General features: G+C 35.7%; 1 protein-coding gene across 7 annotated transcripts in view; it reads left to right on the top strand.

Annotated features, from left to right (window-relative positions):
* Positions 1-16,718, top strand: part of NAALADL2 (N-acetylated alpha-linked acidic dipeptidase like 2) — a 1,353,416-nt gene extending 1,336,698 nt beyond the window's left edge. For all 7 annotated transcript variants that reach the window (XM_045502933.1, XM_045502931.1, XM_045502932.1 and 4 more), the window contains one exon: positions 9,038-16,718. In XM_045502933.1, coding sequence (XP_045358889.1) covers positions 9,038-9,236 — 199 coding nt within the window. In that variant the 3' untranslated portion in view covers positions 9,237-16,718. The remainder of the gene's footprint in view (positions 1-9,037) is intronic.
* The last annotated feature ends 4,722 nt before the right edge of the window (positions 16,719-21,440 follow it).

Raw genomic sequence — 21,440 nt, 5'->3', positions numbered from 1 at the left:
AATTAAACTGATACTATTAGGATCTGCTTCTGGAGATTTTCCCGCAAACCATAAGATATATGGTGAACACTGCACAGAATATTTACAGAATTTGTACTATATGCCCATATGACATAGAGAAACAAGATGCACAAAAACATTTATAACAAAGCAATGTTTTTCTCACAGTCTAATATACATATACATATGTATAAAATAAAGTGAAAAGTTTTGTAAAATATGAAATGAAATAATCTCATACCATATAATATTCTAAATGCATTATATAGACAATATATGAAAATAATAATTTACTCATTATGTGCTTAGCGTTTGACATGGACTATGAACTCTTTTCTATCCCTGAGCACCTAACACAGCAACTTACTCATATTAGATGTTTACTAAGGGCTGTTGAGTAGAATAAGCCAAAAGATCAATATTGGCTCAATTACTCACTTTGTTTAAATAGACACAACCTAAATTATAAACTTTTGCCTTTAGAATGAACTTTTCAAAACAAATAGTTCACATCCTTTTCATTACTGGATTAAAAAACAAATGAAGAAAAACCTGAATTAGTTATTTTGTTTGGTTTTGTAGCCTCAGCCTTGCTGTTTACTAAAAGTAATGAGGGTAAGGAAAGAATAATGGAGGAAGGGAAAATGCAAATATTTGGAGCCTAGATTAAAGGAAATGTATTGTTATGTTAATTGTCAAGTGCCTTTGGGGTAATCAAATGAAATTGTCTTTGGAAGGTAACAGATCACACCTGCTAATGATAGAAACTCAAATACTAAGAGAAAATGAGTTCCAAGTAAGTTAAGAAAGAAAAGTCATCTAAACATTGAGGTCTAAGTCATACATCCAGGTGAAGGTAAGATGGAGAGAAAAAAACAATGGTGAAATGAAACCAAGAAAGTAATTACATGAGTGTGGGGAAAAGTGGTCAACTGTATCACCATCTTCTCCAAATTCTGAAACGTGCTAAGGACTGTGTTAATCTTTGTCTGATTTCTGGGCCCACTTTTGATTTAATGGGAAATTTTTGAGTGCAGAAATAGAATTTTTCTTCATTGATAAACCATCAAACACTGCTCCACTCAAGGGCATCTTCCTTGATTATCTTAAAAGATAGCCTCTTCTCAGGGAACTTCCCCTGAGAAATAATATAGTTGGATGGACTGAGAAGTCCTGAGACATAGAATACAGTAGTTAAGTGTTTCTGTTCTCTCCTCTCTTTTATATGTAATTGTAGTGCAAACAGATGATCCACATTAAAACAAAACAAAACCCAGTATGCTATAACGATTAACTTATTTTTTGGTTTAATAGAAAAAAAAATCTCACCTGATACTCCTAACAGATTTTAAAACTTCAAATGAATGAACACAGATATCCTAACTTTGTAACGCACATGTCGTGAGGATTGTTTGGCATGATTTTTCAAGTGTCTACCAAATTCAGCTAGTCACTTAAAGAACTGTCAAACCTACAGCATAGGTTGTACTCTGTCAATGCTGTTAAGAGGGAAGAGAGAACTGATTCCTGTATTAACTTTTTCCTTCCCACAGGGAAGAAATACACTACAAATCATGTCAATCATTTATTGCTCCATTAAAAGTCACCCCAAAATTTAGCAGCTTAAAACAACCATTTATTTTGTGTGTAATTCTTCAGTATGGCCATCTAGGCTGGACTGAGCCTGGGTGATTCTTCTCATCTGGGCTGGGCTGTGTACCTCTCGGCTGTGTTTACATATATGTAGCCAGTGCTTCTTTGGCCAACTTGGATGGAGACAAGCTAGAATAGGAAGGCCTCACTCAGCTAAACAGGTCCTCTCTGCTCCATGTGTTCTCTTTTTTTCCAGCATGCTAACAGGATTGTTCACATGGTGGTTTGTCAGGGTTCCAAAGAGAGAGAGAGAGAGAGAGAGAGAGAGAGAGAGAGAAAGCATGCAAGATCTTCTGAGGCATAGGCTCACCACATATGCCACATTCTATTGGTCCAAGCAAATATTAAAGCCAAACCAGAATCAATAGGCAGGAAAATAGACTCCACTTCCTGATGGATTGGGGCTACATTCAAATTTGACGAGCCTGCATAGAGGGAGGAGAATAATTACAGGCATTTTTGTAAACCATCTACCACACATGTTATTTCAATCTCAGTTGTCCGCAGAGTGAGTTTATGGCTTGACTATATCAGCAATGGTCTTAGTTCTCATTCTGCTTTTGCAAGTATAGACCAAATTCAGATTTAGTTGAAAAGATAATTTGTACTATAAGTATTGCAGCCATGTATTTTGTGAATTCTCATGGACGTAGTATCCAAGTCAAATGATCTTTCCTAATGTTGATGTAAATACAACAATCCACTCTTAACTATGGAGTACAGTTAGTATAATCCTTAAAAAGAATTAGCCACAGTTGTAAAAACTGAGCTGGCCTTTTGTCTCTGCAGGCAGCATGTACTTCCAATCAATTTTGAAAGACATGGTTTCTTATTTACTGTGATCTCATTTAGGAGTTTCTCAACATGAAGTATAATGAATGTTAATTCAAATTTAGGATGGGTGGCATCCTGCACCCATTTATGAATATAGGAAGGAACATTTGAAAGAGAGTCATCATTTCCATCATTAATTTGCTAATTCACACGCAGGGAAATGACTCATGAATACTTTAGCTCCCTTTGTTTCAAATTTCATTTTCTTCAGTTTTCCTTTGCCTTAGCTGAATGGAAAAGATTTGTCAGTTGAGTAAAGATGCTTCATCTCCTTCACTGATGCTTGTAGGAGTTATTAATTAGGTTTCTGAGTTTGGCACTGCTCTTTCCTGGTCACCGTGATGTGTCATTGAAACAGACCCATTAAAATGAATGATGTGTGTTGTAATTTCATTAGTGTCATCAATAATGTATTACACTTTCCTTTTAGTAGTCTCTTTGTGTTGTGTGTGGGTCAGGATGACTGTATGAATTACATTTATAAGATCCAAATTGTTACAGATGAGGGAAGATAGGCATGAGGGTGGAATTAATGTTATTTTAAACATGATAACTATGAAAATGATTTCAATTAAATAATATTTTAATTAGGTCTGATGTCTCTACATGCCATACTGAGATACATGTTGTGTGTATGCAAATAAGATGGTGATTTATTGAATTAATAGCACAGTCCATTCTCTCTACAAGGAAATTTTCTGAATTGGCCTAAAGGAGGTGTGTATAAGAGCAAGAGTGATTCATTAAGGAATATAATTTCTTGTCGTCGTAAAGGGTAGACTTTTGACATGAAAACTCTTCAAGTGTATTTTCTTTCTTTCTATCCTATTTTCCTGCTAGAAATGTGCCTTTGACTGGCTATTTGCCAATTCCCAGTCTTCCCTAAGCTGAAAAATATGACCCATCATTGAGAAAGCGAGACATAGTTAAGTTCTCTGATATAGTATGTATCGTTGAAATCTTTTAACTCCATTTAACTGAGGTTCAATGCTGGTGACATAAATGGGAATACAAAGAGCTTTTGACTTAGAAGTTTCCATCAGAAGCACTGATCTAATTTGAAATATTTCCAAAGGCAAGAATCATTTTCATATTAAAAAATGTTACAGTAATTTTGTCCCCCAGGGATGATCCTAGGAGACTTAGAGTTAATGATTGAATATGTAAGAAAGTTCTTAGAACTAAGAAAGATATGGAAAAGTATGTGATGAAATGTAAAAACATGGCTGGGTTTTGATTTTTGTCTTCCATTAAAATATTAAAACTAAAATACTATGATGGTACTTTTTTGAAAAAGGGCTCCAAATATAGAAATTTATTTTATGTAAGCAGGAAGCTAAATGGTACACATTTAGTACACAAAAGAAAAATAGAAAAAGATGAACTACTTCTGGAAATCAGCACGAGAAATTATTCTTCTCATGAAATTTAAAGAAGATATTTTTGTTATTCTTAATCTGTTTATAAGATAAAACAATCTATCCAGGTAAAAAAATTTCTATTATAATAAAGATCAACTAACTTAAGTTATATAAATAGCTCCCCAAAATGAAAGTTTTACATTATGATGAAAGAATCCTGTTTACTTACCTTCAAGTAGAATCTCAGTATCTGTAGTTTTATGCTGATTTGTATCCAATTTGGGTAGAAACGGATATGAGTGTTTATCTTACATAATAGCTTGCCACAGCTTACTACTTGAATCATGTAGCATATGGAAAATGTGTTTAGCTCCTTGTGGAATTTTGCAAACCAAAAAGGGTCCATTTCTATTCACATGGCTTGTTTACAGTCATTATAAACGTATTTTACTGTGTTGCTTACTACTTAGGAAAAACGAATGTTGGCACACTGTAGACTCCATTGCACTGGTCTTTAAGAAGTATATGTATTGCTTTCCAGTTTAAAAAACAAAAAACAGTAATTATATTTCTTGTGCTTTAGACCTAAACATTCTTTTAAGGATGTGTTTTTATTCTTCTCCATTATCACTTTTCTAGATATTTTATAGTGGTTATGGCTAAAGTTGTACATATATATATTAGAGGCTGTGCTCATGTTTAAATGAATTGTCATTGAGGGATTAATCTTGTAACCTTTATGAGCATGTTTTATTAATATCTTATCATTAAATTTAATATTAATAGTATTTAACATTTAATAACCATAGAATGTATATGTAGGAATGTATTTGGTGCCAGTGAGTTTTGAAAATGTGGAAAGGTCATTATACAGAACCAAAAGTATTAAACATGCTCCCCATAATATATTAATTGCACTCGTTCAACTCATTTATGAGGCAGTTCTGGATAACAAAGATTATATTTTTGTTTGTCAGCATGCTTAGCAATATGCCTTCCAGGAATGGAAGTATTTTTGGTACAGCTTTTGAAAATATCTATTGCACTCTTAAATTCTGAAAACACAAAACACATTTGCCATGAAATGATTTATAATTAAACAGAAAATTGATAAAGTGGAAGGAGAGAATTTAAAATTGTAAATATTGTGATAGATGATTAAATATTTGTATTATACTAATTTAGTAATTCTTATTGGTAAAGCAGTATAATTTATGTCTAAGGAAGTACTTTTTAAATGACTGAATAATTAAGATATATTTGAACTGTTTTTATCCTCAAAAGATCTTAATTTTTAAATCATTTTCCTTTATCACATATATGTGTGTGTGTGTGTGTGTATTTATTTGTTTCAATAGCTCACTATGAATTTAAATATGTTTGACAGGTATCTTGACTCTAAAAACCCACACTTTTTTAAAAAAATGGCAACTGACGGGCACCCGGATGGCCCAGTAGGTTAAGCATCTGATTCTTGATCTCTGCTCAGGTCATGATCTCAGGATTTGTGAGTTCAAGCCCCATGTTGGGCTCCTTTCTGAGCTCAAAGGCTGCTTAGGATTTTTTCTCTCCCTCTCTCTGACCCTCCCCTGACCTCTCTCCCTCTCTCTCTCTCAAAATAAATAAATAAAGTTTAACAAAAAAAAAAAGCAACTGAGAGAGAGTATGTAAAAATGAAAAAAGTAATTTTTGTATAGGTTGTGCCATGTAGGAGAATACACGTGACTATCTGAGGCTGTTTTATCTCCATTTGGAAAAATTCCATGGTTGTATCAAGGTTCCTCTGTATTACTTGGTTTCTTTTATTTACCTCCCTTGAGTGATGTAAAACTAATAAAACTAATATTTAGGGAAATTGTCATTAGGTATTTCACTAATTCTAACTACTTTAAGTTATTTTGATATAATCAAAACTTTTACAAGTCGAAGCATGTATGAATGGATTCTGTATGTATGTACATGTATAATTGCTTGCATGATTATGTTAGCATGGTTGAATGGTTTCTTCTGACAATCTCTTTCATTTTATGAATACTATGGGCATGGCAGAAGGGAAATCTCTGTTACAAAGAGTGTTCTAATTCTGGAAATAGATCCAAATTTTTCTCAGAGTACAGCTTATGGCCAGAGAATTGCATAGGACCCACTGGCCACTCCATTTGGAAGATATTTTTTTCCTCCCATATTCAGGGACTATACGTTTCTTAATACAAATTTATACCTGAATTCAAGAATATCTGGAATCTAGAAAGTACCTTTCTTTCACTGCTCTATTTAATTCATACAATACCAAGTTTACTCATAGGCACAAAATTCAAGGATTTTGGATTGCATTATTAGGGATAGTTCTCACTTTGAATGATCTGTTTTGAAAAATTCATTGAAATAGGCTCTTCCGTTTAAGGATCTTCTGCCCCACTGCCACGCAATATGTAGTTATTGTCAGCTTAAAATTTTCTACAAATACAGAAATTTAAGACAGTTTTATTCTTAAATAGTTAATACTTAAAATGCAAATTAAACTGGATTGATGTAATTTATACCAATATTATTGAGGATCTACTAAGTTCCTATCACTACCCTAAGCCGATAAAAATTTAAGTAAATTAAATGACCATGACTGAAGATCTTCTGTGTTCACAACACTAAAGCAGACCTGATAAAAAACATATTTCCCAACCCTGATGTGGAAAGCAAGGATGTCATAGCATATCCTTGAAATATAGGGTGCGGGGTCCCACGGCAGAGAAGAGACACTGAAAAGGTGGGGAAGTCAATATTATCAGAGACGACTTGGACACACAAGGAAAAGAGATGATCTGCAGGGTTCTGGCATGAAGGGTCATGTAGTTTTGATACACCACAGAGTGCAATGTGAGATGTTCAGGAGAGGCTGAGGTACAGGAATTTTGATGAGACAGGAACCAATAATCCAGAACTCTGTATAAATGGACGTTAGTGCTAGGGAAAGTATAAACTAATTAAATCTGTACTGTGGCCCTCACTTTGTCTCTCAAAATTAACTATCAGTGTGTAACTCACAGCAGTGTCCCCTTTCATGTGGACTAAGTGCTTCTCCAGACTTTATATTACAATGTGATCATTTGAAAATCAAATCTACCTTTCGCTGTTTTGTTTTTTGGGTTTTTTTTTTTTGTTTTTTTTTATGCCTGGAAGCAAAAGTGTGATTACTTAGCCTGGTATGGAAGGGCCTCTAGGGTGGCCAGACCTTGCTGTCCAGCTCTTCTCCTAAAGCTGCCGACTCTGGCCTTGAACACTGGTCATACAGAAACACCGGCATTGATCCACTGGGCGTACCAAGCTGTTTTTTAAGTGTGTACCTTTGTGTATGCCATCTCTCCTGCATAGGGTGCTGTCTCTGCTTTCTGCCATGTTGTAACTGTTGATTCAACATGAAATTCAAATATTCTCTATTATGAACTTTTTTCTGACCTTTTTCCACGGTAATCCTTCATCTTGTATCACTACCCCTTCTATTTCTAATCTGACAATTAGACAACTGTATTTTAATTATTTATATCTGCCTCTCTTATTCGACTATGGAATTTCAGCTACTTTGGACTGGGAGTAAATCAAATAATCTAATAATCCACAGTTTTCTGCCAAAATGCATCTCTTTATATCTGTCAATGATAAAAGGGACCACTTGAGATTTTCCCAAGGCCAAATTCTTCTTCCTAAGAAATTTGAATACATTTCAGGGCAATATTGTATTATATACCCCACACTTATGAGAAGATAGTATTATAAGTATCAAACATACACAAAAGAAGAGAAAATAGTATAACACATCCCATTATCCATTTTCAACATTATTAACTAATGGCTATGCTTATCCCCCTCTATACTATGGCTCTAGTCTCCTTTTTCCCCTCAAATATTTCTAAGCAAAATCTTAGACATGATAACCTTTTGTTTGGAAATATTGCTATATCTATTTCTAAAAAATAAGGACACTTTTTGAAAGCATTCTGATGATGCCATCATTACACCTAAAATATTAACAATTCCTTAATATTAACAAATCTTCTATTAGTATTTAATTATGTACTGCTTCTTATTTTTTAAACACTTTGGGTAAAAACCTAGGAGTCTACTTTATGACTGGTTGACAGGTTTCTTTTGGTCTAAAGCAATATTCTCAATCGGGAAATTTTGCCCTGTAAGGGATAATTTTGGCAGTCCAGAGACATTTTTCGTTTTCACAGCTGCCATGGGCTGAAGGTTTGTATCCTCTCAAAATATAGGGGTTAAACACTTAACCCCAGTGTGATGGTGTTTGTAGGTGGGGCCTTTGGGAGCTGATTACATTAGATTAGTTCATGCAGGAGGCCTTCCTGATGGGGCAAATGCCCTTATAAAAAGAGAAGACACAGGATGTCTGTGTGTGCATGCCCGAAGGAAGGCCAGATGAGAATGTAAACAGGAAGAGGACTCTAGCCAAGAACCCGACCATGCTGGCACCTCCATCTCAGACTTAAAGCCTCAGAATCATGATAGATAAATAAACCTTTGTTATTCAAGCCACTCAGTGTATGGTATTCCATTACAGCAGCCCAGACTGATGGAGGCAAGTAAAAGACAGTGGTACTGGTATGTAGTGGGCAGAGACCGGGGATACTGCTAACCATTCTGCCACGCACAGGACAGCTGCACAATAAAGAATAATCCAGCCCCAGATGTCAATAGCGCAGGAATGAGGTTTAGTCCAGAGGTTTTTCTGTCACCTATTTTTTTATTGCAGTTTGCTTATTGAATATACTGGATCATTTGTCCTATAGAGTTCTCCACCATTTGTATTTGCTAATGACACATTGTCATATCATTTAACATATTTCTCTGTCTCTCTTGTATTTATTAGCGATTAGATTTAGAAGCTTCATCAGATTCAGATTTTTTTTTTAGGAAAACTGCTTTATTTTGTTTCATAGATAGTACTGTATATTGCCATGAGGGAGCTATATAATGTCTAATTATCCCTCATCACTATGGGAAATTTGATCAACGTCTATATCCATTAATTCATTAGCAGTTGGAGACAATATTGTATTTTTATAATTTCTTCATTTACAGCAAATGTCACTGTTTCTTGGAAATTTTTATTATGATGTTTGATATGAAAATAGCATTGTGCATGAAGCATTTACACATTCTGTATTTGTTTTTAGAAATATCCTGTACCACCTTGATGGGAAGACAAGCCAGTTTTCAATACTCCTGGAGGCTTGGGAGCACTGCAAGTTACTTGCATCAAATGAGACCATTCAGGAAGCCCTGTCAGAGGTGTTGAACAGCATTAATTCAGCTCAGGTTTACTTTAAAGCAGGACTTGATGTGTTCGACAGTGTCTTGGTTGGAAAGAACTGAGAAAACTCTCGGCATTTTAAGAAGTTTGTTTACAATTCCTCAAGCAAAAGCTCTAACCAGGTTTTCTGACATTGAAGACTTTCCCCCCAATGACTTTTTTACAATTCCAAAGCTATTATTACGTTGTATTTTTAAATGTACATATAAAATAGCATTTTGCACATTTAATATTTTCTTATATCTACATCTCTGAATATGTAAAAGCAAGTTATTGAAATAATACCTAAGGTTTATCTATTAAAAAGAAATCTGCTGTATTTTTATATATATGAAATATTTGGGGGGCAAAGTTCCAAGAAGTTCTGGACAATCTTCAATTCTAGGGATAAACCATGTAGGAACAGAAGTTATTCCCTATGTTACAGCTATTAATGACCTAGTTTCTGTAATAGAAATGGAAAGTTGATATGGTTTCAGATTAACTTCACTAATAAGTATTCAATATGAAGAATTCAAGTATTCCGACTGAATGATTGGTTGACCAAAACCACTTTGAATGTTTCTATTTTATGAAATGAAGTGCCTGTTCATAATACAACTAGATGTAGTAATACACTGGTTATGAAATTGTATTTTTTAAAGTATTAATGAAAAAAAGAGCCATAAACATTCCAGGGGAAAATCTCAAAGTAGCTGCACAGAGCAATTTAAATGCAAATTTTTTCCTAACAACTTATAAGGTGACTAGCTTTGAAACCCCTAATTTGCCTCAGTTGATTTTGTAAAAATTACAGGAGTGATATATGTCTTATGAGGGAGAAAATATTTCTTATTTCTTCTTCTGTTCGTTCTGTAGGAAGCACTGAAACCCAGCTACTCTGAAATGAAAGCATTTTGCGTTGTTCTTCCTACCTGTATCTCTTCTGACACTCCTTCCTGAAAGGCAGTTTTAACAGAATACCATGTAATTTCCACAGGAAAGTAGCAAAGTTTTCTTTGAAAACCCAAACTATCGTAAAAAGCACCAAACTGCTGTTTCTGCCACTGACACAAAGGACTCACAATGAAAGAAATAGCTGTTTGATCAATGAAAAACTTATTAATTCTGTGAAGAAACTTTTGATATTTTTCCTTCTTTATCCTTCATTGTGACTAAGATGCAAAAGTAGAAAATATCCATGCTTCTAATTTTATGCAGAAAATACAGTGTTACTACAAGAGTGTGTCTTTCCCACACTTCGATTCTTCTCTCATGTGGAAAATGAAGTTTTTCATGTTGACACTGTCATGGAATGGCCCTAGCATCCACTATTCCCCAAAAGCCTACAATTCTTTCTATTGGATGACAGTTTAAACTGTGAGCTTCTCTTTAGAAATGTTCTTCTGGTATTGAATAAAGCGATGCCTCCTAGGAAGCATATCCTCAGCATATTTTATGTGAACTGTCTGTACCTAACACTGCACTCAAACACACTTCCCGTTTAGATACAAGACAGAACAAGATTCCAGACAATGCTTGTATGTCTAAACCACAGACATTTAGATACATTCCAGACAATGCTTGTATGTCTAAGTCTCCGATGTTTATGGATAAGCATAAACCTACTCTTCATTTCAAAGAAAGTGACAGTTGAGGGGAAAGAATTAATCAGTATTGATTAATTGATTTATAGGGGTCAGCTGTTGCTATCATAAGTAATGTGTATAAGCTCAAGGCAAAGAGGAGAATTGATGTAATTAGCTAGATAATTCAAGCAGAAATCCATTTTCATATGAATTGCCTGTGTGAGCATATTTTTAAATGACAAATGAAACTACCTTACAATGTTTTTTTTTAAACCAATGTACTTGCTTGAAAATATTTCTCATGTTGAAGAGTATCTACAGGGAAAGGTTCCAAGGAGCAGTCACCCATGAGCCTCAGCATCAGCTCCCTCTCTTGCTCCACAGAAATTAGCAGCAGAACAGAGGTGAGAACACACAGACAGACATGTTTGGGGCCCAAAAAGAGAGTGTTGATACCAAAGTGTCTCCAACATTTTAACCAAACTTCGGTGTATTCATTCCAGTTCTTCATTTGGAGTTGAAGTTACTTTAAAACAACATTTTGGAGTTGGCGCTGAGTTTAAAACAAACAAAAACAAATAATTATTACTTTTGTAGTGTATCATTTAATTTCTCAATGTTTATTCATTTTTTGAGTTAGAGAGACATGGCATCAGTGAGGGAGGGGCAGAGAGAGAGGGAGACACAGAATCGGAAACAGACTCCAGGCTCTGAGCTGTCAGCACAGAGCCCGACGCAGGGCTCAACTCACAGACCGCGAGATCATGACCTGGCGGAAGTCTGACTCTCAACCGACTGAGCCACCCAGGCGCCCCCATGGTTTATCATTTTAAAACTCAATCTTAAATAAACTCACCCCCTTAGTCTGTAAGACTGTTGAGAGCACAAAGTATATGTTTGTACATTTTGGTTTAAAGATTGATTGTGTACCTAGGTAAACCACATTGCAGAGATAAAAATCTCAATATTAGTATCGCCCTTCTAAATTATGTGGTATTTGCTATTTGAAAAAAAAAAAACTAAACATAACTATGTATTAATGTGTTTTTATTCGTCTATTTAAGAGATGATGTGAAGAAAGTATTATAATTAAAACAGATGTCCACTAATTCTATAGATGCTGCTTTGATCTTTGATTGCAACAAACCTCTGACCTAGACATCATTGCTAAATTTATTATATCATTTTTATTTCTTTCCCTAACAAATCCAAGCGAATAAAATCCTATGCAAGTTAATAGCAAGTGTTTTGGTGAATTGATAATAGGTTTAAATTGTTGCTGAGATATCTGGGTGCCTGGTACCTCTCACAATCCTTCGTACATAGATTTGCACCAGGGCATAATGAGTCACAAAAGGTTATTCTCCCAAGAAAATGTGGCAGATGTTCGCCACTTAAATTTAGATTCAGGAAGGGTTCACATGAGCTACTGCCCTTTGTGGAAAAGCAGAGATTCTCGAGGCAAAAGAGCCTAAGAGACATTCTGGTCTAAGCCCTAGGAAGTTCCCTTCAGCCAGGGAAAGCATCATCACTCCCATCAGATAAGTGAAGCCAGAGTGATTTAGCAGTGTGGATATAGTCACATGTTAGGAGCAAAAACACTAAACTAGAAAGCACTGGAATTTAAGCTTCTCTGCTTTCTCATGCGGTATATCCAGCTCATTCCCTGAGGTGCTAGGGTTATAAAAGATCTTTTCCAGTGCGTTCTATGTAACTAGCCATTCTACCAGATGCTATATGGGCTGGAATCACTGCTTTTAATTAAGAACTAGTCATTCTCTGACTATACATGATGAACAAAACTGTCCCAGGGAACCCAGGAAAAGGACACTAAGACTGGGTAATGGGGGAAGTGGGGAGAGTCTCTCCATGACACCGTAAGTCAGGAAGGAGGGCATTGAGTAAAAGCCCTTTATGAGAGGACATTTCAGCTCTTTATTAAATCAGCAGTCTAAATAAGTGTTTCTCAAAATGTGGATTTGGGGAAGTGAGGCTTAGGAATATTCATCTTTAGCAAGATTGCCCAGATAATACATATATACACTGAAGTTTAAGAATTTCTAATCTATACCAACCCTGGGTCTTAAGAAAACATTACTTGGTAATATATCTACATAAAATACAGAGTCACAATAACAGGAGGGACCTAAAGCTTTGCTATTAAAGGCACCATTAAAAACAAAGAAACCATTGTATCTCTCAAAAAAGGATGCAGACACAGCTAATATCTGTGCTTCCTACATGTCAGGCACTATTAGAGACTTTTTCATACATTTGTTTCTTCTAATTGAACCCCTACAATAATCAGTTTTAAAAATGAAGCAATTTGGTTGAGCGACTTGTCCAAAATTCTACATCTAATAAAAATGGCTGAGGTGTCTCTCTACCGGGCCCTCTGGTATGCAGTCCTGTGTTCTTCACACTGAGTTCTGCAGAAAACATCACAAGAATCTTTTGGTTTACAGAAAGTTGTATAGCTGCAACTTTTAATGTATTTCTGTACAACTGATCAGACTATGTAGCCTGCCACTTTACTGGTTTAATTAAAGAGTTTGAAGAAACAAATACACCCTTCCTTATGATGTTTGCCCACCCCAGCAATGATGGACTTGTGTAGATAAATTAGAAGGTATCTATAAAAGCATTAAAAATAGGTGTACACTTATAAAATATCATGGCAACTAGATGTAACATAGTAAAAATGATGAGAAGCCACATATTTCACAATTTCCTCCTCAAAATGCCTGTATAATTTCACTGAAAAAAAGAAAAGAGCAGGTGCTGGGATTTACAACCACAGTTTTATGTCATCCTTAAAGATGGTATAAAAACTAATTGACTTTAAATATATATATATATATATATTTGTATATATATAACTAATTGACTTTAAATATATATATATGGCATACAATAAGTTTCCCCTATTGAAAAAAATAGGTGCACAAAAAGAAAATAAACAATGATTTGTTACCATCTGCCTAATAATCAATCCACAACTTTGCCTCAAATGAAAACTATAATTATTTGCACAATAAATTGGTAGACCTAGCCAACAGTGTTCTCAAGAGACATTCTGTGGAATGTGTAATTAATTACTCCAAAAACTAAGCTTTCTCTGAGGGTAGCACATTGTCATCTCACTGGCTTAATAGGCTATTTAAATGTGCCTTCGCCACACACTCCACTAGCAGAAAAGAATAATTTTAAACTGTCAATCCATGTGTTGAGCGGAAGGAAAATGGAACCACACATTCCAATAAACATATCAGCAACGTGACTGTACCATCACAAGATCATGGATGTAACCCAAGGGAGAACTAAACAATGTGATATTTGAGAAAAGAAATACTCTGCTTAGCTGCTACTGAATCTGTATGTCTTGCATAAGTTTAAAAACCTCACAATCTGCTACTCTGAAAGATTTTTTAAAACTTCATGGAGTTCTGAGCACCCCATCAATTACAAAACACTTTTCAGTTGAGTTTGTTTTATGCAGTTCAGAATTACAAGTGACGAGAATTTGAAAGGACAGTTGCAAAAGAAATTTTAAATGTAGCCTTTTCTGGTTATCACCATATCCACTCAATTTTCTGTTTTCTGTTTCTAGATATTCTCTAGCAATGGGATTAGACTTTTTATTCCCCCTGAGAAAGTAATTTTAGGATCTATTCATCTCAATATATATTTATCTGTTAATCAGCCAGTTTTATTTCCATAATACCTTTCAATTATCCTTGGAAGATATACACTGAAGTGCCTTTAGCATACCTAGGACTGCCAAGAATCTTGATACTTTGCTTATTATGAGATGACATATTTCTTAAAGACATTTATAATCTCATATTCAGATTGCATCTAAATTTACAAAGCAAAGGATTACATCGAGGCACTCACAGTAGCATTCAAGAAAAAGGAGCTGCTTCAAAGTTTAAAACGTTTCTCGTTATTTTATGTTTGGACTATATAGTTAAGTAATTTTCTGTAACCAGAGTGGTAATTTTGATGTTTTCAGCCAAAATCCAATCATGAAAGCCAAAGAAATGCATGGCTACTCTAATTTCTTAAGCAGGATTCTGTCAAGAATTAACTCAGAAGCAGCTGATTCAGTGCCTACATCTAGACAGAGCTTTAATGAGGATAGACAGAGCCTAACAGTGTTCTGTCTACTTCCTTTGATGTTGTAAACCAATAAGCACGGAGGTAGCTTTTCTCAGAAGGAAACAGATTTTATTTCCCAGGGGCTAATTAATATGCACCACCTTAGTCCCCAGAGGACTGCACAGGTGCCTGTACTATGCCATATGTCATGTGCTAGATTCCAGCAAGCTCAAGAGATTAATATACGATCATTATTATGAATTATTATGTTGCATTGAAGTTAATGTCGGTCTTTTGTTCTAATTAAAGTACAAACTTGGCATCTGAATAGATGCTTAGCTAGAGAAGAGAAGTCAAGTTAGAGTCTCTGTTTTAATGAACTACATACATTTTTCAATCAAAATGTGTAATTATTTAATTATCTGGTCTGCTCAGTAAGTATATAATTCTTTCCTTAAAGGATCTTTATTCGATATGTTACTCTGCAGATGAACACTACCTGGAGTGTGTTTTGTCCTTTGAAATTCTTGGCCATTGTCAAATCAGACTTTCATTATATATGCAGGAGTGTTTTATTTATATTAGTAATTATTATTTGTTTATCTTTATGTCAAGCTGCTGCATATGGACTACCTTACTCTGAGAGTCAGAACAAAATGTGATTACTCTACAAAGACAGTTTTATCATATCTGTTTAATAAGAAACAAACACACAAACAAGCAAACAAAATATTTTACCATACCATTGCAAATTGTCTGCAGGAAGCAAAATGCCCAGATGGTTAAGTGTAGCTCGTATAATTATATTCCAAAGATGTTATAAATAATTCCATTTAGAAGCTGAGATAGGACTCTATTAGGTGATTTAGTGTTTACATTTCACACAGAAAGGTTTAATGGCAAATATATCCCACACATTTTAACTTGCTACTTGGAGAATATGAATAGATTGTTTTCAAAGAAGAAAAAAAAAGGTTTCTAGGACACTCTGAAGGACTAGTTTGTTTTTATAGACCTCTAGAAAAATCAGCACATCATTTTGATACTAGTTTCATATTATGTATTTAAAATGTTAATATATACCATGCATTTTTAATCATGCCTTCAGTGTAGCAATATTTAGATATATAAAATGTTATAATAAATAAATTTTCTCAACTGTACAATAGTAAAAAAAAAATTATGGCCTTTAAGAATGAAGATGAGCAGGGGAAGATTTATAAATTAACTTGGGATAAATTTGGAGGACAACCTCTCCAATTAAATTTGCTTTGATTTAAAACAAATATCTCTCAAGGGGTATCCCCATTACAAAATTGCACTAAACTATTATAGTGTTGAATATTGTTCAAAATACTTTGATTATCATCTGTGATTCCGAACTCTTTTTCTTCATAGAAAAGAAAAAGATTCATTGTCATTGTCTTTGCTGTGATTGATTTTTAATGACATTGATTTAAAGGCACATATCTGTGTTTTTTTAAGTACTATATGGGGTTGAATGTCTAATTTCTATAATGTGTAGATGCCCACAAGGAATTTAGTGCTCTTTATATTTAGCCCAAGTGTGGTCTCAATTTATTGACAACTTTTTAATGGATTACTCCCATGACTTAATATGCAGCTTACTTAGAAAAGTATATTGTGGTCTGGAGTGACAAAAAAAAATTGGTTGGAATACCATATCCATTAAGAATATGAGTGAATATTTTATATTTCAGTCACTTAAATGTTTGTACATCATTGAAAACATAGTACTATGAAGTAAAAGCACCTTTCAAGAAATATGTTCTGATTCAGAAATGCAATGAGAATGTGCAGTAAAATGGTAATATTTAAAATACCCACTTAAAAATATTAAATATAGGTGCAAAACATTGCTCTACTGTGTTTTGTTATGACAAGATATATAGTATTTTAAGTACACAAAATGGGTATTATTTATTAGCATGTATAGGTGCTAACGTATGGATTACCTTTATGTAGTGAATATCACAGCCAGAGAGGAACAAGCCTTGCTCGGAGAACATTCTACAAGGTTTTATCATGTTCATTTTTGTCTTCCATTCTTTTTCAAACATACAGTTCTCATGCTGGGCCATTTAGGTTTGCAGGTTGTGACAAGTTTTAACATCAAGTAACAGTATTTCTATCAGCTCCCGTGCGAGGACTTTTGTTTCCTCAAATTAGCTCAAAAGAATGTTGTCAGTTATGACACAAAAAGCGTTCTGTATTCACATGAGGTAGCAGATTTCACTCATTTATTCGCTCAGCAAACATTTACAAAGATCCTAGTCTAGGCCAGGTGCTGTATTCAGTGCTAGAGGTATAATGATGATTAACACAATATAATAATGATAGCACAATTAGCAGCTTCTAGGACTGCACAGGATATAACACTTCAGTTTAAGTGATGACGGGACTGGATACAGAGGTACCCATAGATAATGTAGGTTATTTCAAGGGTATTGACAGAGCAGAGCTATAGCGTAAAGGCACCGTATGTTCGGGATACATGCCTATCTCCGTGGGCTTTTGTTAAGGCTCCTTTGGACTAAAGAAGAGTGTTTTTTCTCCAATATCCTTGCTACACAATAGTTAGTATTTATTGGGAACTCACCATCCTGTCAGGTACACACACACATGCACACACAAACACAGATATAAAAATTCAAAAAGCACATTCTCAGGATAATATATTATTCTACTCATGATGTAAAATTAAAATATACAAATTTGTATGTTTTTCATGGGTATGTATATATGTATTCAAAGTATGAAAATACAGCCTAAAAAAAACAAATACCTAATTTAATTCACGGTAGTAGTCGGAAAACAAGTGCTAAAACACTTGTGTTTTTACACAAAAAGAAATTTAAGCAATGCAATAAAATAGCAAAGTGGTAGATTAGATTACTTTTCTTATTACTTGTCAGTTTGGATGGTGGATCTCTGTGTTTGTTGTGAAATTCTTACTTGCCTTCTGGATTAAAAATAAAATCCTCAAAGTAACATAAACTCCCAATAAGATAGTCTGATCCTGGAGCCCATGCTTATAACCACTAACCTAAATGCCTTTCTAAATGACACAATTTTATAAGCACAGTCTGTTTCCTCTCCTTCCTCAACTATAGTAACCTTATAAAGGCAGAGGCATTCTTATAAGGCCTTCTGCTATCCTAAATGCTCACTGATATAAAGTCAGCACAGTTACGGTTTTTACCCAAACTGTTCCTCTTCAATGCTTTCCTATCTCAGGAAATACAGTGGGCTCTCTAACTAAAAAGTGGGAATCATCTTGGATCCTTTCGTTTCCCTTACTCCTTACATCCAATCTATCAGCTAGCTGTGTTGGCTCTGCTGTAAACCATGGCTGAAGCTACACACTTCTTCTCTTCACTGCTACCATCCTATTCAAAGCCAATATCTCCCCACCTGCCCTGCGCTAGCCAGTGTGAGTATTTCAAGCCAGGGGCATTTTAAAACAGGAAAATGGTTACAAAATTATTAACAGGGTTAATGTAACAAAAACACGAATGTTTCTTAGAGATCGGTGACTTCAGGAAACTGCTACTGACTCGGGCTAGGAAATCTGTGATAATCCCAGGAGCGGACATTGTACTGACGATTAGAAACTTTGTTGCTGCTTGTGATGGAGCCACTGAGCACAGAGCTTAAAGAACAGCCACAAAAATTCATCTGAAGTCTGGAAGCCCGCCTCACACCCTCTGCCTCTCCTACCAGAAGCAGGAAAAACAAAAATCTTCCATACTTTTTGGACTTAGACTTCCTTTCAAGTGCCTCTCACTGACAGATCAAAATGGAATCCAGCCAGCGCAAGAGGCTCTGAAATGTGTGTTTATCCCCCTAGCCCCAGCATTATGGGGGAGGATGTGGTGGGTGGGAGGTGGGGGACAGAGTCCACACAGACCATGGCGACTATGGTCTCCAAATGGGTCATTATTCTCCTATGAATAAATAAGTCAATGACCTCTTTTATCCACATGTTTCAAGAGCTCTTGAATTTTTCCCCAGTCCATGGATGTTGCTTACCCACAAAAATCTATAATAAAATACAGTAAAACCTTGGTTTGCGAGCATAGTTCAGGCCAGAAACATGCTTGTAATCCAAAGCACTTGTATATCAAAGCGAATTTCCCCATAAGAGATAATGGAAATTCAGATGATTCTTTCCACAACCCAAAAATATTCATATAAAAATGATTACAAAACTGTAATATAATACAAAATAAAGCAAATGCAAAATATAAAGAAAAATAAATTAACCTTCACTCCCCTTTGAAAACCTTCGTGGCTGGTGTGAGGGAGACAAGAGAGAGGAGGGTTATTGTGTAGGACGACTTTCACTATCACTGATGGAATTACTGCTATCTATTGCTCAATGGAATCTTTTTCTTTTTTGTGCAACTTTAAGAAGGAACCTTTCCAATGACACTTGGTTTTGCCTCCTTTTGAGGATTTCACAGAAACGTGGCATTGCATTGTTGTTAAATAGATTCATCACTCACACTGCTACACCCTTCTTCGGGTGGTGCTTTTCTACAAAACTTTGCACCATTTCCCACATTTTTTACATCTCCCTAATCTCATTTGAAGTGAGGAATTCCTCTGCCTTTTTCTGCTCCTCCTCCGCAGCCAAGATCTCCTCCATAACCTCTTGCTGTTGCTCCTGATCCATCAGTTCCTCAGTGGTCACTGCAGCCTGAGACGATCCCAGAGAGATTGGTTCCAGAGACAGAGAGAGATAAAAGAGAGAGAGAGAGAGAGAGAGAGAGACCATTGGCTCAGTTGTGATCATATGACTTCTGGTCTCACATACTAGTCTTATTGCAAGACATCGATCGTTTATCAAGTTAAAATATATTAGAAATGTTTGCTTGTCACAAAATAAGTTACTCACAATCCAAGGTTTTACTGTAACTTGGAAAGGCTTTAGTGTAATAGTCCTACACCACTCCATAACCAACAAAATGGCTAGCCCCAATGCAGAGCTAAGAGAGAAAAGACATGTAAACATATAGCAGCAGCAAAGCCTTAAGTCTTATAGTAGAGGCCTAAATATGATAACAAGAGAGCAGAAAGTAAAAGTAATTAAATCTTGTAGAACCCAGGAAAGGTTTCTCAGAGAAGGCAATATTTGCGGCTGAAGCGTAAACAGAGGTCCTTCAGAGGAGAGGAAGAATGGCATTGGCAGGAAAGCGAGCAGGACGTTCAAGTCACACAAGAGAGAAACACAGGACTTTCTCATAATTTTCTGCTTTGAAGTTTCTAGTTTTTTTTTTTTTTTTTTTTTTTTTTTTTTCGTTTTATCTTCTCGGCTTCAGTAAAGTTCGTGATGTTTAATTTGCTTTTACATTTATTTTTTAGAGAGAGACAGAGACAGAGCACAAGTAGGGGAGGGGCAGAGAGAGAGAGAGAGAGAGAGACAGAATCAGAAGCAGGCTCCAGGCTCCAAACTGTCAGCACAGAGCCCAGCCGGGGATCGAACTCAGACCATGAGATCATGACCTGAGCCGAAGTTGGACGCTTAACTGACTGAGCCACCCACGCACCCGTTCATGATGTTTATATTGTGTTTTTTGTGAGAAAAGCAACCTGCAGACTGCTTATTACTTTAGATACCATCTGATACTATAAAATACTAAGGGCACCGGGGTGGCTCAGTCAGTTAAGCATCTGACTTCAGCTCTGGTCATGACCTGTCACAGTTCGTGGGTTCAAGCCCCACGTCCGACTCTGTGCTGACAGCTCAGAGCCTGGACCCTGCTTTGGATTCTGTCTTCCTCTCTCTCTGCCCTTCCCCACTTGTGCTCTGTCTCTGTCTCCCTCTGTCTCTCTCAAAAATAAACATTAAAATAATAATAAAATAAAATACTTAAGTTGGCTAATATACGTAAGCGACATACTGAACAGATTTCCATAAACGCAGAAGGTGGTTTTCCATTACCTTCAGCATAAAATCCAAATGCCTTAGGACCATATCTGAGATCCTTCATGCACCTCCCACTCCTTCCGTTCTTCTCTGCGCTTGCTGCTTCTCCCCCTCCCATCCCATTTTCCAGCCAAGCAGGAGTGCCTGAGTTTTCCCATATTCCCCGTCCTCTCTCATCTCATTGGCCTGTCACCAGCTTTCATTCTTCCATCAAACAACCCCCATTCACATACATATGATGCACATCTCTTTTTTCCAAAGTAAATCTTATTAATAAAGTAATCTCAATCTTACTGCCTTTGAAAAATTATTCAAAACGGCCTCATAGCACATGCTTTTATCACATGGGGTTCTTCTGTTTCCTGAGATCTGATGAATCAATTCTTTATTGATTCTGTGGGCCGGCCATTATGTCCATAAGGTTGTCTTTGATTAAGCCACTCAGAGTTGGTTTCTCATTTTCTTCAAAACAAAACCAAAAGAAAGAAAAAAATAAAGAACAAAGAACTCCTCCGCCACCAGATTCCAAGGCAAAACTGATACAAACCCAGAAAGGTGGGGGGAGGGGGAAATGAGGAAAAGTAACATTGTATTATTACCTGCAGCTTCAGCTCCAAATCTTTTTGCATTTGAGCTTCATAGCT

The sequence above is a fragment of the Leopardus geoffroyi genome, chromosome C2, assembly GCF_018350155.1.
Source record: "Leopardus geoffroyi isolate Oge1 chromosome C2, O.geoffroyi_Oge1_pat1.0, whole genome shotgun sequence".
NCBI classification, from domain to species: domain Eukaryota; kingdom Metazoa; phylum Chordata; class Mammalia; order Carnivora; family Felidae; genus Leopardus; species Leopardus geoffroyi.
The sequence above is the reverse complement of the archived record's forward strand: the minus strand, read 5'-3'. Positions and strand labels throughout refer to the sequence as shown.